Source organism: Grampus griseus (genome assembly GCF_964374135.1).
Source record: "Grampus griseus genome assembly, chromosome: 11".
Classification (NCBI taxonomy): Eukaryota; Metazoa; Chordata; class Mammalia; order Artiodactyla; family Delphinidae; genus Grampus; species Grampus griseus.
The window spans coordinates 41,029,804-41,048,686 of NC_139005.1; the positions used below are offsets into that span (position 1 = coordinate 41,029,804).

The 18,883-nt window shown below is 40.6% G+C and overlaps 1 protein-coding gene across 1 annotated transcript; it reads left to right on the top strand.

Moving 5' to 3' along the window:
• Nucleotides 1-3,099: 3,099 nt before the first annotated feature.
• HIGD1C (HIG1 hypoxia inducible domain family member 1C) lies at nucleotides 3,100-18,546 on the top strand (the record flags this gene model as incomplete). The annotated part of the gene is given in 5 exon segments (XM_082665099.1): nucleotides 3,100-3,168; nucleotides 3,171-3,195; nucleotides 8,262-8,333; nucleotides 8,336-8,395; nucleotides 18,482-18,546. Coding segments are annotated over 5 exon segments (291 nt in total).
• Nucleotides 18,547-18,883: the final 337 nt, after the last annotated feature.

Sequence of the window (18,883 nt, forward strand, 5' to 3'; positions counted from 1 at the left end):
CCACAGCAGTGAGAGGCCCGCGTATCACAAAAAAAAAAAAAAAAAAAAAGTATCTCCTCACAAAATACTTATTAATTATAAAGGGAAAAAATAGTAACGTTACAGTGGGGAAACAGGCAGACACCACCTTAAACCAACTGATCAAAGCAGTGGTATGCTAGAGCCAACTTCACACCAACTCAGAAGAGTCACATCTCTTCCCAATTTTGCGTGCAGTGACTACACGACAGTAGCTTGAAATCGACCAGGGTGGGAGTATTTATACCATGGAAATCGGCAAATATTACCAACAAGGGGTTTTTTTCCCTGCAGATCCAGTTGTTAGACATCTATCAGCAGAATATCGAATAAAAGTTACTACCACCACACAAGCTGACTTTATGTGCCTCCTGCTATTACAAGCCAAGAAGACACAACATCACTTCTCTGATATTCTGCCAAAAATGCATAGCCTCAATCTAATGATGAGAAAGCATCAGATAAAACTTAAAGTTAGAGACATCCTACAAAATAACTGGCCTGCATTGGCAACGTATCAGGTCATGAAAGACAAAAGACAACTGTGATGGTTAATTTTGTGCGACAACTTAGCTGGGCTAAGGGATGCCGAAAAAGCTGGTAAAACATTTTTTCTGGATGGGTTTGTGAGGGTATTTTCAGATGATTAGCATTTGAATTGATAGGCTTAATAAAGATCACCCTCACTGATGCGGGTTAGCACCATCCAACCCATGGAGGGCCTGAGTAAAACAAAAAGGCAGAATAAGGGTGAATTTGCTCTCTGCCTGAGCTGCTGGGACATTTACCTTTTCCAGCCCTCAGACATTAGTGCTCCTACTTCTCGGGCCTTTGGACTTGGACAGGGACTTAGACCATTGCCAGCTTGCAGGTGGCAGATCCTGGGACTTCTCTGTCCCCATTACCACGTGAACCAATTCCTGCAATAAATCTCCTCATACATATGTATACATGCATATCTTCGATCAGGTATACATATATACATATATGTATGTGTGTATATATATATATATATCCTATCAATTCTGTTTCTCTGGAGAACCTTGAGTAATACACCGACTAAGGAAATGTTCCAGATTAAAGGACAGTAAAGAGGCTTGACAACCAAATGCAATATGTAATCTTGATTGGATCCTAGACCAGAAAAAAAATTCTTTTTTGCTATTAAGGATTATTGGGACCACTGGTGAACTATGAATAAAATCTTTACCTTATAGTATTATAGCAATGTTAATTTCCTGATTTTGCTCATTGTACTATGGTTATGTAAGAGAATTCCCCAAATGCACACAACGTACATAGGGGTATAGGCCTATCGGTGCAGCTTTCTCTCAGGTGGTTCATATAAAGGAAGGAAGGAAGGAAGAAATCGCATCTAGAGAGAAATGATAAAGCAAATGTGGCGCAATGTTAACAAAGCGGTATCTAAGTGTCAAATACACATTTTGGGGGTACTATTCTGGGAACTTTTCTGTAAATCTAAAATTATTTAATAATTAAAAGTTACAAGGAAAAAGCGTGAACACTACCTGGTCCTCTGCCCTCATCCTGAGGTCTCTGTGGCTGCAGTCAGACGGAGGCGGTGAGTCCGAACTTCTTCGAGGCCTCAAGGGGCTCAAGGGTGCACCTTCACAACAGCAGCGAAGAGGTCGTCCACCACCACCCGCCGGGAAAGCCAGATTAGCCTCAATCTCCGCGCGCAGGCGCCGGGCAGCAGCTCGCTCGGCGTCTTCCCGTGCCGGCCCGCCCTGCCCTCGGATTGGCCGGGGACGCAGTGACGTCACGTCCTTCCCGGCAGGGCGCGCGTGCAGCTCTAGGCTCCCGTGGAGCCGCCAGGTGCGACGGTCTGGCCATCAGGCGAGCTGGTGAAGGCTCGCGGCGTCTCAGTCCCGGATCCCGGCCACAGTGGGCGCCCCTCTGGCAAGCGCACTAAAAAACCACAAGAATCTTGGCCTCATAAGGCTAACCCCCACTCCCACCTACAAACCCAGTGTTGTAACCCTGCACCAACTTTCCCTTCAATTTCGGGCCCAGGAGTTGGGTAGCAGGATTCAAAGCCACAGAGGGATGTTGGGAGCGTCCTTGTGAAGGGAGAAGGAAAGGCATCTTCTTCAAAAGCCTAATGTTTCCTTGAATATTATCTTGGAAAGCCTCTTGTTTGTGGTCCAGGTGCCGCTACCAGTGAGTTTCCAGCCTGGGCTATGGCCAATACCAGCCGGCCACGCCCCCTTGGTGTGGGGAGGGTTCTGGGCTTTCCCATTATCAATTAGCTGGAAATTGCGCGTAAACGTGTCCTGGCCTAACAAAGCCTGTTCTGATCTATGGCTTCCAGCTGAACGAACACCAGGAAACAGGCTGCAGGTGGTGGAGTACGCCAACGGTGTTGTGCTTCTTCCACTTACCGGCTTACATTTTCTGATGAAAGCTGATTTGTAGAATGAAGCCTCCATATTTGAATTTTGAGGGTTGAAAATAGAGGGTTGCACGGATAACAAACTGAGGTACTGCCAGACCATGTTGATTGTGATTATAGTTGCTCTTGCTAGTTTCCTCATTCATCCTGTGCAGACAAGGAAGATTATTTCCATTGTCTAGCATAGCATCTGGTACGTGGTAGGTGCTTTATAATGCCCTACACATTCTGCAGCACTGGAGTGATCATTCTCCCATCACCTGTAAATCTGGAGGTATTTTTGCCTATGTTGGCACTGCCATCATTCTTTAAAACTATATTTTGTGAAAGAAACTCTGTGTTCTTACTGTTTACGGAAGTTCTGAGGTTCCCAATGATTTCAAACGCCAAGCAGTGAAAGGGAACTGAATAACACACTTATGATCTGTGTTTTTACTCTGTATTCATGGAATCTGATCATCATTTACCTCTTTGTATATTTTTCTTTCCTCCACCCCTAAACAAAATGAAAGGACTCCACAATGCAAAGGGTGAAGGAAAGATAACTGTTTATTTCAGTTGAGCAGACAAGCATGTCAAGCAAATGAAGACAGAAGAACACATAAGAGTATATTGGGAGACGGAAACAGATTCTTTTTGATTATCCCCTACTGTTACTAGAGAGAAAAATGTCTTCAGATAACCAGCGGTCAGCAGATGAGGACGAAGGCCTGTTATCCCGACTGATCAGGAAATCTATAGAGATTCCCCCTTTGTCCCTGTAGGTAAGTACAAGCCTTGACTGGATACTGTGAAGCTGTTTCTAATAAAACAATAATGCCTTACCCAGTATCTTTGAGTATTGAAATAGTTTATATAATTAAATGTTTTCAGATAATTGGAGCTAACCCTTTCTATGCATGAATGAGTTACACTTTCAACACAGTTTCTAGTGTATGGCAAATCCTCAGTAAATATTAACTCTTATTATTATGAAGCATCAATTTTTTATTCTGTTTAATCCATTTTCATTAGCAGTCTATCGAAAATTACTAGTTCCCAGCCAATCTAAATAGGATTGATTGAATGGACTGTAACTTTTCTGTAATGACTCAGAATCAGCAGCTGCAGTATCAGTTTATTATTATACAGAGCCTATTAGAGACTATTGAGATGTATATAGACGGTCCTCAACTTACGACTTTTTGACTTTAAGATGATGACAAAGCAATTCGCATTCAATAGAAACCATACTTTGAACTTTGATCTTTTCCTGGCCTAGCAATACATAGTATGATACTCTCTTATGATGCTGGGCAGTGGCAGCTCTCAGTCAGCCTCGCCATCATGAAGGTAAACAACTAATACACTTAACAACCACTCTGTACCCAACCATCCTGTTTTTCACTTTCAGTACAATATTCAATAAATTACATGAGATATTCAACACTGTATTATAAAATAGGCTTTGTGTTAGATGATTTTGCCTAACTACAGGCTAATGTAAGTATTCCAAGCACATTTAAAGTAGGCTAGGCTAAGCTATAATGTTCAATAGGTGAGGTGTATTAAATGAATTTTTGACTTACAGTATTTTCAACTTATGATGGGTTTTTCAAGGTGTAACCCTGTCATGAGTTGAGGAAGATTTACATGTCTCTTTGTTCTCTAATCAACTCCAAACTTTACTTTTTGTGTGTGTGTGTATGGTACGCAGGCCTCTCACTGTTGTGGCCTCTCCCGTTGCGGAGCACAGGCTCCGGACGCGCAGGCTCAGCGGCCACGGCTCACGGGCTCAGCTGCTCCGCGGCATGTGGGATCTTCCCGGACCGGGGCACGAACCCGTGTCCCCTGCATCGGCAGGCAGACTCTCAACCACTGCGCCACCAGGGAAGCCCTCAACTCCAAACTTTAAGTTCTTGTGTCGATGCTTATAGACTTTTCTGTTTCTTCCATTACTGTTGGGTACCATCAGAAACTTCTGCTTCTAATGTTCTGTGGTGTCAGAAGCTAGATACCCACGCTTAAAAGAACCATGAGTCAATTCAGAGTAAAGAAGCTCCGAATGAAAGCCTGGGCCTACCTGTACACTTGAGAGCATGAACTTTGTGGTGTTCATGCTCTGTGGCTTGTTGCTGGCTTCCTGATGTGTTCCAGATGCTGAGGTTGATGGTTAAGTAAACTCCAGGTTAAAGAAGTATTATTCTAATTATACCTGGAGTCTTAGCCTCTTTATCCTTTCCCAACATATATTTGATATGTTTACATTTTAAACAAATACTATATGTATGTGGACTTAAAAAAACCACAAAATCTAAGCACCAATATTATGTTTTAAAATCTAAGCTTTCTCTTCTTTCTCTTTCGGATGCTTTAGCTGCCCTAGGCATTATTATTTAATACTTCAGCCATGCCTCTTTCCTTGTGCTTTCTTTGTCTGGAAACTATTAAAATAACTTATTTAAATCAGATGTACATACAGGGAACTATACTCAATATCCTGTTGTAAACCATCATGGAAAACAGTATGAAAAAGAATATATATATATTATAACTGAATCACTTTGCTGTACAGCAGAAATTAACACAACATTGTAAAACAAATATACTTCAATAAAATTGTTTTAAAAATATATATACAAATCAGACGTACATAACTTTGTGATTAATTCCACAAAAGCCTCTAAAGAGGTGTAAGTCATATGTTTCCATTAAATACCACTACAAATCTAGCAACTTTATGTGTCATTATTCACATATCAAAAAGAATCAAAATTTTACTTTATAGTAATATTCTGTGTTTGAAAGTTCCACTTAATTTGATTAAGGCTTGTAATGGCACAAGAAATGGAGGCAAATAATTTTGTAGTGATTTATTCCTCTTCTTTAGCATTTTTAACTAACAAAACAATTCAAGGACTCAGTGCCACTTGAGCAGATCACTGTAATGAACAGAGATTAATCACTGTGCCTGTTGGAAATTAAATGGTTTTTCCAGAGACATTTAGCGTGATTAAAGTAGAAAGAGAAAAGTGTTTCCAGCTAAATTCAGTTATATTCAAACTACAGAGACATCGTATGGAAAACAGTAAAGGTGCTGACTTTAATCTCTAAAAGAAACAAAACAAATTTCAGTTAGAACAGAGTATTGATTTGATAAGGGAAGAGAGCCAAGTTTTTGCTAGAAAAATATCTGATCAAATTTGTATATATATTATTGAATAGTTTGTTAGCTATTGTTTTATTAAGAATATCTCCTAAGTATTTTCTGCTGCAGGACAGAGTATCCTGTCAATAATTTACAGAACATTTTAATTTGTTGTCTTAACTTCTGTCATTATAATTTATTCATATTATTTAAAATCTTATGAATACTGCTAAGGTCTGTGTGTACATTATATGTATTTAAACTCTGTGTTGATAGATTATTTGTTTTTGCTTCTTTCACGTAACATTTCATAGTACATTTCTGTATATTAGTACTTCCTATACTTGTAATTTTTTTATAGCTATGGTAGTTTTCCCTCTGTTTGGGCCATTTGGGTTTAGTTTTTCCTCATACATAATGTAGCCACAAACATCTTTGTGTCAACTTCTTGACTTTTCTTTTGCTTACTTCCTTGGAGTATGTCCCCAAAGTAGAATTCCCAGGGCAGGAAGCATGTTCAGTTTAATGTCACTTATTATATGTCTCCAGAGTTCTTTCCAGAAAGATTTGGCTAAACTTACAGAGCTTTCAGCATTGTACCTGTTTCTCAATGTACCTGCCATTGTTGTTTTAACTGTTATTTGTTTTTTGCTGTTTTTATGTTTGTCATTTTTATTTCAATTTCACTTATTACTAATCAGCCTACAAAATATACATATAAATGTGATTATTTACTCTGATTCTTATTTCCACTTAATAAGTATACTCTGAGAGAATAAATATATCCTCACCCACCCACAGAGACAAACATGTGCCAATAGTTAATCAAAACTTGCTATCGTCTATAAACATCAACTGCATTTCTATATACTAACAACAAACATATGGAAACTGAAATTAAAGACATAAGACCATTTACAATCGCTCTGAAGAAATGAAATGATTAGGTATAAGCTTAACAAAACATGTACAGAATCTGTATGCTGAAAAAATACAAAATGCTAATGAAAGAAATCAAAGAAGAACTAAATAAATGTAGAGACTATTGTGTTCGTGGATTGTAAGACTCAATAAAGATGTCAGTTCTCCCCAAACTCATCTATCGGTTTACTGTAATTCCTATCAAAATCCCAGCAATGTTTTTTTGTAGACAGAAACAAGCTTATTCTAAAATTTATATAAAGGCAAAAGTTCTAGAATGGCTAAGACTACCTCTTTTAAGAAAAAGTATCAAGTAGGGCTTCCCTGGTGGTGCAGTAGTTAAGAATCCGCCTGCCGATGCAGGGGACACAGGTTCGAGCCCTGGTCCGGGAAGATCCCACATGCCGTGGAGCAACTAAGTCCGTGCACCACAACTACTGAGACTGTGCTCTGGAGCCCGCGAGCCACAACTACTGAGATGGCGTGCTATGACTACTGAAGCCCAGGCGCCTAGAGCCCATGCTCCACAACAAGAGAAGCCACTGCAATGAGAAGCCTGCACACCACAACGAAGAGTAGTCCCCACTCACCACAACTAGAGAAAGTCCGCACACAGCAACGGAGACCCAATGCAGCCAAAAATAAACAAATTTAATAAATTTTTTTTAAAAAAAGGCAGTTGATCTCAAGGATGGATACCTTTAATAGTAATTTTTAAAAAAAGTATTAAGTGGAAGGAATCACTCCTACCAGATACTAAGGCTTAATATATAGAGTAATCAACAGTGTGGTATTGATGAAGGGATAGATGCATAAATCAATAGGAGAGAAGAGAGATCTCCCAGAATAGAGCCACACTTTTATTATGCAAAAGTTTCCTTTACTCTTATGTCAAAATATAGCATTTTTGTCCTTGTCAGTTTTTTTAAATCTACCTTACCCCCTTTTAGATGTTATAAATATGCTGTTCTATTTTCTTCTAGATTTTGTTGATATTTTTATTTTCATATTTAATTCTAACCCATCCAGACCTTTTTTGTAGGGTCTGGTGTAAGATACAAACCCAAATTAGTTCCAATAGTTTTTCCCTTATCTGTTATTTGGTTATCTTGATTTGTCATGGGTTAAGTTCTCACAGTGTTTCAAATTGCTTTCTAGAATTTTCCCTATTCAGTTGATTCCTATTCAGTTTTCTGTTTTAGAGTGAATTACACAGAATCTTGGTTGTCCCAGCAGTATATTCACCCCTTGACATATGTAGTGAATACAGAAATATTTGTATGGGCTTCTGGAATTTTCTAGAATCACAGTTCTTCCCAGAGTCACATACTTCTCATGCAACTATTCAGACCTTTTTACCTCTCATTAAAATTTAATATCTCATTTTCACAGAAGAGTAAAGTTTCTTTCACTTTACTAGATTTACTCCTTATTTAATAACAAGTAGAGAGGAATAAAGCCAAACACCCAAAAGCTGTGAATGCTGAGATTTTGGTTGGTTCACTCACTAGTTAAGTGACTTGCCCCAAATAAAAGGCTTGTAGCCTATGCCATGCTTCAGGAAAATTAGAAATTACTAGGCAAGTTACTATAGTATACAATTCAGGTTTTTCCGGGAAGAGTCAAAACTGCAAACATTGAATCCATGAGTGAAGTATCCTTTGGTATCTTGCCTGCTTATCTTCCAGGTACTGATCCCTTGCACAGTCTTTTATTCAATTCTCTAAGCTCTTGGGAATTTTAGCCTGCTATTTATATAATCCCTACTTTTTTAATTCACAGGGATAGCAGGCTTTATGACTGTGGGGTCCTATGGTCTTTACAAGTTAAAATACAGAAGAGATCAGAAAATGTCCATCATCTTATTCACATGAGAGTTGCTGCCCAAGGATTTGTTGTAAGAGCTGTGACTCTAGGTAACCTGCTTGATTTGTATCTTGTGTTCAGCTGTCTTTGAGAGTATTTTGATTTATTCATCCATTCATATTAGTATTTTTATTTATTCATTCATATTCATTCATGAATATTGGGTCAAGATGATGTAATGGAGGAGGAAGGATAAGAAAGACAGTGATCTTCACTTGGTTGAGGTTGCTGCCCAGTTATAGGCTTAATCTCTTGGTATTTTAAGTACTGAAAAAAAAAACTCAGTAGGCAAAAGGTACAGACTTCTAGTTATAAAATAAACAAGTCATGGGGATGTAATGTACAGCATGGTGACTATAGTCAATAATACTGTATTGCATATTTGAAAGTCGCTACGAGGGTAGATCTTAAAAGTTCTCATCACAAGAAAAAAATTCTGTATATATGGTAATAGATGTTAACTAGGCTTATTGTGACCATTTCACAATACATACAAATATAGAATCATTATGTTGTACAACATAAATTCAAATTGTATGTGAATTATACTTCAATCTAAAAAAAGAAAAACCCAGTGGAGAACTAGGTTATAGTTTCTGTTATCCTCTATAGTGAAAGGAGCAGTGAATAGTTTATACCCTGTATAACTCAGCTATTCCAAGCCTGAGCAATAGGTAATTTTTTATTAGTCTATAAATTAAGCAATATTTACACAGTCAAATCCAAAGAGTGGGTATAAAATTATCTGGTTGATTCAGGTTATATCAACAGCTAAATCATTTAGTTCTAACAAGGAGTCTACTTTGCGACCTAAATTACCTAAACTTTTTGTCTACATTAATGAGAACAAGTCACAATGTTCTTAGCTCCCCTTCATGCTGTGCAAAGTAGAATCAGCCTGAGTAGGTCTAGGATTATGGGATGATGGGTGTGGGGCTTGCCTGTAGGGAGTTATATGGTAATTATCTTTTTACTATGAACTGTGATATGAGTCTTGAACAACATACAACAAGAAACTTTACTATGAAGTAACAGGCCTCATTTTCATCATTCAGAAAACACTTATGAGCATGAGCTATGTGCAAGGCACTGTGCTGGTCTAGAGATACAGCAGTGAAACTAACTCTCTACCCTCAACTAGTTTAATCTCCTTAGGGAGAGAGATCAAGAGCAGGAGAAGACAATATAAAGTCAGAGGTACTACAATAAGATTAACACAGGTTGCTATGGAAGCACAAGCACAAAGGAGAGGCGTTTAACTAGGGCTGAGAGTCCAGGGAGGCTTCTCTAAGGATGCAAACCATGTGATGAGCCAAGAATGTAGAGGAATTAACTAAGCAGAGAAGGAGGTCAGGATTCTAGGCAGAGGGAAGAAAACAAAGGCACAGAAGCATGGCATGTTAGTGGAACTCGACACAGTTTGGTATGGTAGGTGACTCAATCAGTGTTTGATGAGACTGCAGAACTAGGAGTAGTAACATATAGTAAGAGATTTATTTTAGGTATTTGGACTTATGTAATTGTGAGGCTCTTTCTTATGTATCAGGATCTGGGACCTGAAGTGGGCAGAGCAAGCAGTTAGAAAAGGCAGATGAAAAGTGAGAGAAGCAAGAAAAATCTGGAACCTGCAAGGATGAGCTGAAACACACAGGATGGTCTGGAATCCTTATGGATTTCTCACCATCTCTAAACCTCCAAATGTGATGATGGAGTGACATAGAAAAAGCCGATGCCCCTCATCCTGGAGCTAAACATGGACCTGGCCAAGGAGTCAGAGAAGGTGAAAGAGGAAATTCAGCAGGAGCCATGGTAGCTGCTCTCCTGACTGCTGCCCCATGCCAGCCAGGTGGGCCAGCAGATAAGCAAAACTATGCTGCAACAGTGCCTTCCCAGGTCAAAAGAATTTGCTGGCTCCTTTACTTCTACCTTCTAAATCTCACGCGAAATGTCTCGTGCAATTTTTCAGGGAATGAAAGGAAAGGAATTCTGGAAAATCTAGTTATAGTTTAGCTAAGTTGATACATTACAAATCTGTCACTGTCTATCCCTTGTCAACCTGGCATCCATATACACCTCTTTTAATACACTTACCTTCAAATAAAGACAATGGCAAAATCAACCATCCCTTGTATAACCAAAAACATGCTAACTCTCTCCTAAAAGAGGATACAAAATCCCTTTGTCCATCTTTGGGTGATGCTGATTCATCTTTGAGCTGAGTCATATTCCCTTTTGATATCCTGTGACTTAAATCCTGAGATATAAAGTTAACTACTATTAACACTTCTTATATTAGATGGTAGGTAAATGGAAATGGCAAATAGAAAAAGAAATTGGTGACTGTATACACGTGTATTCATATCAAAATAACGGGGCTTCCCTGGTGGCGCAGTGGTTGAGAGTCCGCCTGCTGATGCAGGGGACACGGGTTCGTGCCCCAGTCCGGGAAGATCCCACATGCCGCGGAGCAGCTAAGCCCGTGAGCCATGGCCACTGAGCCTGCACGTCTGGAGCCCGTTGCTCCGCAACGGGAGAGGCCACAACAGTGAGAGGCCCGCATACCGCCAAAAAAAAAAAAAAAAAGGAAGAAATATTCATAACTATCACAGTCTTTGTTTCTGCAGCTGGTCGGATGATCATGGCTCATATTATGTTTTTCCACTGGCCATTTCATCCATCCTTTGCCTTCCGAAAGCACCTTGGCTATTCATGGTTATTTGACTGGGTTGTGGACCCAAACATTCTGAAATGATCTGGGTCATTAATGATCCTTCCTGTACTGGGTATAATTTTCCACCTTCTTTAATCACATGACATGGGATTACTAAGGAAGGCCCCAGAAGGTATACATTCCAGACACACTCCTCCTTACCCTACCAGTATAGTAACAATTTACCCTTGATAGATCAAATCAATGTAATGGACTAATGTGATGTCTTGTGGAATAGCGAGATGATCAAGGTCCTGCAGACTAGATTGTGGCATAGGGCTGGAGAGTTCACAGAGCCATGAGACTGAACACTGAAAGTATACTGCTGGCCCTGCCAGATGAAAGCAATCTGCTTCTGATGGTCTTTACTAAAAGGTATACAGAAAAAAGCAATCAATCAGATTAATAGCTGCAAAACAAATAGCAAAAATTGTGTTGATTTGCTGTAGCAAAGTTTATAGAAATCCATTATCATTCTCCAAGATCCATCTGTCTTCTGGCCAAAGAGGCAAAATGAATGGAGATATGGTAGGAATCACCACCCTGGCATCTTTAACGTCCTTGATGATGACACTAGTCTCTACAATCCCTCTGGGAATGCAGTATTGCTTTGGTAATAGAAGCATTTAGAATGGCTTACACTGCACTTCCCTGATGGCACAGTGTTAAGAGTCGCCTGCCAATGCAGGGGACACGGGTTTGAGCCCTGGTCCGGGAAGATCTCACATGCTGCAGAGCAACTGAGCCCACGTGCCACAACTACTGAGCCCGTGTGCCGAACCTACTGAGCCCACATACCACAACTACTGAGCCCACGTGCCACAACTACTGAAGCCCACGTGCCTAGAGCCTGTGCTCGGCAACAAGAGAAGCCACCACAATGAGAAGCCCACTCACTGCAACTAGAGAAAAGCCTGCACACAGCAATGAAAACCCAACGCAGCCAAAAATAAGTTAATTAATTTTTTAAAAAACCAGCAATGGCTTACACTTGGCTTTCCCTACCATAATAGCCCTTACTCCCCAGGTCAGGGAACCAATGTGAGGATTCTGATAGCTGCTGAGTATGTCTACTCCAATTACACATTCCATAACTGGGGAAATACCATAAGGTAGGTTCAGGGACCCACCAGACCAACTGTAAAATAGACCCACAGCAAAACTCCACTGACCTGACCATAAACTCCTAGTTCGACTGGTAGAACACACTAATTCTCCAGGCATTAGTATCAATTCAAAATCAATATTTAACAATGTCCCACAAATGTGATTATTTCCCCTTCCTCTTGCTGAATAGTCATAGGTGCCTTTGGGGAAGACTAGAAGGAGGATTTATAGTATTTGCATTTTTGGCTGTGAAACAGCGTCTTTCCTTAAGGAGATCTGACCTCTTGTTAATTCCAGGGACTTTGGGTCTACGAATTGACTCAAATTTGGGAATTGGTTGAGGGGCCATGGCTCTCTATTGTGATGATTCAAGTCAAATTTCTGTTCACCAGACCTAGAGCTTTTCTGCTCACATGCTGCTCACCGCTTTCAACTCTAGGTACAACATGATCAATTAGCCAAAATGCCAAAGATCTTTGTGGCTTAGACTATATTGATTACTGCTTAGGCTTTGCTGCCCATTACAGTAATCATGCTTTCCTTGTCTTTGTCAATTAAAAGCTGCCGCTTGACCCCTGCCACCCCACAATCCCATCATCCCTACTGAACTCAGGGAGCCCAGAAATTCCTACTGTCATTTCTGGCTTATAGGAAATCATTACCATAGACCTCTTCAAGGAGGGCAGGGCTGCCTTCACAAATGTACTTCTCACAGCTCTGCAGAAGGAAGGAGATATATTTAGGGGGTGAGTGAGCAGGATAAATCCAGTCTAACATTCCAATCTCCCTAAGCCTTTGGATACCTTCCTTTATGGCAAAGTTTCTCAATCTCAGCACTACTGACATTTTGGACTGGATTATTCTTTGTTGTGGAGGACTGTCCTGTGCATTACAGAATGTTCAGCAGCAGCCCTGGCTTCTACCCACTAGGTGCCAATGGTACCCACCCGCGCTGTGAAAGCCAAACACGTCTCCAGACATTGCCAGATTTCCCTGGGGAACAAAATTGCCCCAGTAAAGAAGAATCACTGCTGTACCATGGAAGTATACTAAGGAAGTTCTGGTATTTCAACTTCATTTAGTGGAGACTACTTTTTGGTCCAAGTTTCAGCCATTCTCAGACAGAGGGAAGGACTGTTTCTACTGGCAAAAGAGTCTCAGTAAGACATAGGGGCTCAAGGACCCAGTTTCACTGAAATCTGCTTATATGTCCCCATTCCAATTTTCAGAGTCCCACGCCTGCCAAAGCAGTGCTCTAAACTTTTTTTCTTTTTTAATATTTATTTATTTATATATTTGGCTGCGCCAGGTCTTAGTTGTAGCACGAGGGATCTTCATTGCGACATCCAGGGTCTTTTTTAGTTGCGGCATGCAGGCTCTAGTTCCCTGACAAGGGATCGAATCCCTGCTCCCTGCTTTAGGAGTGTGGAGTCTTAACCACTGGACCACCAGGGAAGTCCCCAATGCCCTAAACTTTAACTTAAGAGGTGTTATGAGTTTGGGAATTTAATTTGTGTTGTGATTAGTCACTCACAGGATTAGCCCCTGTGTACATTTTTCGAAAATACCAGTCTCAAGGCTACAGGAGTTAAGCGTTTCTTTTTAGAAAGTCATAAAGCTTTCAGGTCCCTCACAAGACCTTGAGCTAGGAATTTAAAGCCATGAGCCCATCATATAGTTTTCCCAAGTTCTCCAGCACACTTAAAAGTTACTAACCTTATTATACTCCTTATTTCCACTAAATGTTCTATGACAATAAATACTTGATCCCCCAAAGCCTTGCTTTCTATAGGCACCTGATTAAGGGTATCTGCAAGGTGATAATTTTTTTAATGTTTTGCTACCACATGCCATGGACTGCTAGCATACTCTTTGCCACTGGAGGGGAAAAAAAAAAAAGCCCATTAATACCTTTAAATATAATCAGATCAGAGAACCAACTCCAGATAACCCAGAACCAATTCAGAGAACCAATGCTCAGAGTTATGTTCCTCTGGAAGCTTCCAATACCAAATTCTGGATCCGTCAGGTTCAATCAGAGAAGGAAAACTACTAGTAGTGATATATAAAAAGGGATTTATTATAGAGATATGACCTTAAGCAATTTGGGGAGCTGGCTAAACAGTCCATGTTAGGTTGTTGGTTATATTTCTAATGCTGGCACCTGAAGGTAACAAGGCAGCAATTGGGAAAGAAAACTAAACTAGAATCTGCAAGGGTGAGCTGGAACCCACAAAGACAAATGGAAACTTGAGTCCGAGTCTTGCTGACTCCAACCTTGATCATGGCATGACCTTTAGGAAAAGCTGGCACACTCTATCATGGAGCTAATCCACACCTGGCCCAGGAGCCAGAAAAGCTAATGGAGGAGATCCAGAAGGAGCTGAAGGATTTGTGGGCCTGACTGCTGCCCATCAACAGCGAGGTGAGCCAGCAGATAAACAACAACATACGCAAGCTGTAACAGCACCTGGTGCTCTGCACCAAGCCTTCCAAGTGCAAAAAGAATTTGGCAGCTCCTGCTTCAACTTTCACCTTCAAATCTCAAGTAAAATGTCTCTCATGGCCAAGCTAACCTGGAACTATGCAGGGAAGGGAATTCTGGAAAACACAGTAACAGCTTAGTTAAACAGATATAAAACAAATCCCCCAATAGATTTATATGGTTGCTAGTTGAGGAGTAAAAAGATGAAGTGAGCCAGTGAAGGGTTTAAACAGGGGAGTAACAGTCAGAACAGCATCTAAAAGATGCCTGCTGGAAGACTTCCCTGACGGTCCAGTGGTTAAGACTCCACGCCTCCAATCCAGGGGGTGTGGGTTCGATCCCTGGTTGGGGAACTAAGGTCCCACATGCCACTCAGCCAAAAAAAAAAAAGATGCCTGCTGTACAGAAAGATCAGAAACAGGCAATATGAAACTGTTTGTTTTAGGGATACTAAACAGACTGTCACACTATAAAGGCAAGGAAACCTCTTATCATAAAATTCAGAACAGTGGTTACCTATGAAAAAGGGAGGGGAATATGATCAGAAAGGGAAACCTGGAGGCTTCCAGGATGCCTGTAATATTCTACTTCTTGACCCATAATTACAGGTGTTCATTCTACAACTATCTGTTAATCTGGTCATTTAAGTTTTATGAACTATTTTCCATGCATATTTATATCACCATGAAGAAAGTGTTAAGAGGAAAAGGAAAATGATTAGAGATGATTTGCAAAGGAGGGGAGAAAAAAGGCAGAAGCCAATTAGATGATGAATTGGATATGAATTAAGGCAGTGGCAATGGCAACAGAGAGGAGATGGATTCTAGAAATACTGAGGACTCAGCAACTAAGTGATTGGGAAAAGTAAGGAAGGAAGAATCAAGGACGACTCCTAGGTTTCTGGTCTGGGCAACCACATGAAAGGTTTGCCTTTCACACATAAAAAGAATGAAGAAGGGGCTTCCCTGGTGGCGCAGTGGCTGAGAGTCCGCCTGCCAATGCAGGGGACACGGGCTCATGCCCTGGTCCGGGAGGATCTCACATGCCGCGGAGCAGCTGGGCCCGTGAGCCATGGCCGCTGAGCCTGCGCATCCGGAGCCTGTGCTCCACAACGGGAGAGGCCGCAACAGTGAGAGGCCCACATACCACAAAAAAAAAAAAAAAAAAGAATGAAGAAGAAAGAACAGGTTTGGTGAGAGGATGAGCACATATTGGATAAAACAATAACAACATACAATGAGTGCTTATGATGTATAAGTCACTCTGCTTTATATATCATTATCTCATTTAATCTTAATACCTACTTGGACACCACCTGGTGTATTGCAGGACAACTCAATACTGATGTCAACCACGTGGAGCTCACATCAGATGCCCCAGGTTTAAGGACATGGTTCCCGAAAGCACCGCCCTTCTTTCAGACACTGCCATTGGGGTTTCCCAGACCATCTGCACTTCTGACCAACTGGCTACAAATTCAAGGTTTCCCAACACTTCCTCAGGTTTGATATTTCACTAGAAGAACTTAGGGAAGCACCATACTCACAATTACAGTTTCATTATAAAGTATACAAATCAGGACCAAATAGACACATAGGGTAAGGTCTGGGAGGGTCCCAAACTCAAAATCTCGCCCTGTGAAAAAATATATATATATATCGCCTTGTGGAATTGGTGCATGTCACCCTCCCAGCACATCCGTGTGTTTACCAACCAAGAAACTCCACTGAGCTTCAGTGTCCAGAGTTTTTACTGGGGCTTCATTATGTAGGCATGATTGACTGAATCACTGGCCACATGACTGAACTCAATCTCCAGTCCTACTCCCCTCCCTGAAAGTCTAATCACATGGCTGGTCTTCTGGCATGACTAGCCACATCCTGAAGCTACCTAGGAGTCCACCATGAGTCACCTAATTGGCATAAATTCAGGTATGACTCAAGGGGCTCATGACCAGACAAAGTCTTTATTAAAGGACAATACTCAATGAGGTAGGTACTGTCATAATCTGTTTTACAGATAAGGAAACTTAGGCTTAGAGAGGAAAGGTTACCTGTTCACAGTAACATGGGCAATCTATTCCAGAGCCTGAACTCTTAATTTTATATTATACTGACTAAGATGCCTATGGAAGATGTCTCTAAATTACAGTACTCATACCCTAGTTGATGTATAAGGAGGTCCATGGGGACATGGGAAGAAAATATTTTTATCTTAAAAACAAAAAAGCGGGACTTCCCTGGCAGTCCAGTGGTTAAGACTCCATACTCCCAATGCAGGGGGCACGGGTTCAATCCCTGGTCGAGGAACTAAGATCCCGCATGCATGCTGCACCGCGTAGCCTAAAAAACCCAGAAACAAAAAAAGCTTTACCAGTATACAGACTGATCGTAGTACATTTATATGGTTTATAAATAAATGTGCATTTTGAAGAACATGCTCAACATATTTACTTATATACAATTTTAAAGTTTTGGAGGCCATAACTATGGGATATGGAAATGTCACATATAATATAATCTATACATGGGTCTCACATTCAGAAGAGAGATCTAACTTGCTTACCAGTGAAGCAACAGGTGTGAATGAGGTGAGAAAAGGGTTGGGATCAGAACTCCAGGGAACACCAACATTTAAGAGGTAGGCAAGAGGTTAATAATTATTTGTGCAGATATCTAATTTGCTATCTAACTGAGATGAGAACTAACTTACCCTTTAGGCTCTGTGTGCTTTTTGTAGGTATTAACAGGCGGTGTCAGAAATAAAGCTGAAGGAAAATGAAGTAAAGGTTTAGTTCAGACAATCTACTAGACAGCTGATGCCATGACAATTGATATGGATGGGGAGAGTGGTGACTTGTAGTTTAAATCTGTGACTCCCTAACTTGCTTTATTTGTTTGTTTGGTTTTTATAAATTTATTTATTTATTTTTGGCTGCCTTGGGTCTTTGTTGTTGCGTGCAGGCTTTCTCTAGTTGCGGCGAGTGGGGGCTGCTCTTTGTTGTGGCACATGGGCTTCTCATTGCAGTGGCTTCTCATTGCGAAGCATGGGATCTAGGTGCGCGGGCTTCAGTAGTTGTGGCACGCGGGTTTCAGTAGTTGTGTCGCGCAGGCTCTAGAGCACAGGCTCAGTAGTTGTGGCGCATGGGCTTAGTTGCTCCGTGATGTAGGATCTTCCCAGACCAGGGCTCGAACCCGTGTCGTTGGCATTGGCAGGCAGATTCTGTGCCACCAGGGAAGCCCCCTAACTTGCTTTGGATATGAACATTTGCTGATATCCCTGGAATTCACTGAAGCAGCTCCTCTCTTCCTCAGGATATTTTCCCTGGCCACCTCCCCCTTTCTGCATGGCCCTAGGACCTCATCCTTGGGGAAGATGTACATTTACCTCATCTGCCTAAACATAGCTAATTCATCCACTGGACTGTAAGTCCCTAGAAGCAGGGATTCGATCCATTCACCTTGCTTTTCTTCAGAATACTGAGTACTAGCAGACACTGAATAGATGTTTTCTAAGTTGAAGTGCCTATTGTTTTTATCTCAAGATCTAGCCAGATCTTCCCACTTTCCTTTCTCACCAATATTTTAAAATTCAAACTTTAGGGTGTCATTGTAATGTCATAAATTCAGATTTATACTGATCCCAAAGGGCTCTTAGATTTGTTTTTTGGTTTTTTTTCCTGGAGTCACTCATATGATCCAAGCCAAAAATTAATAAGATAGAGGGCGTTTGTTTGTTTTTTAATTGTAGGTTGGTTTTAGAAAAAATACAAGTGAAGAAATTCAGTGTTTTTTCCCATGGATACACTATTGATATACATCTTTTGGTTTCTAGGTGTTCTCTATTCTATGTATAAGGATTATATTAGACCTCGATCCTTCAATGTGTCCAAAAAATGAAGCTTCAGACAAGAAAAACAAGAAGCCTTCTGAAAGCTATTTATTATGAAGAATTTTTAATATGTAGCAAATTATACTGCAGAAGTTTCAGCCAGAATTCTCATAGACTTCAGCTGTTTAAGAAGTTGATTTCCAAATCAACAAACAGAGTCAGCTCAAAAATATCCTTCTTGATGTCTTTCAAAGGCTAGGCCATGATTTTCTGACTTTTAAAATTTTTATTTTCTAGTTAGTGGCAGAAAATAATCTATATTACGCCAAATCAATCTGAAAATGAGGAGTTATATAGTGGCTACAGAAAAATTTTCTCTATCGCTATTAAATGTGATGCTCTATT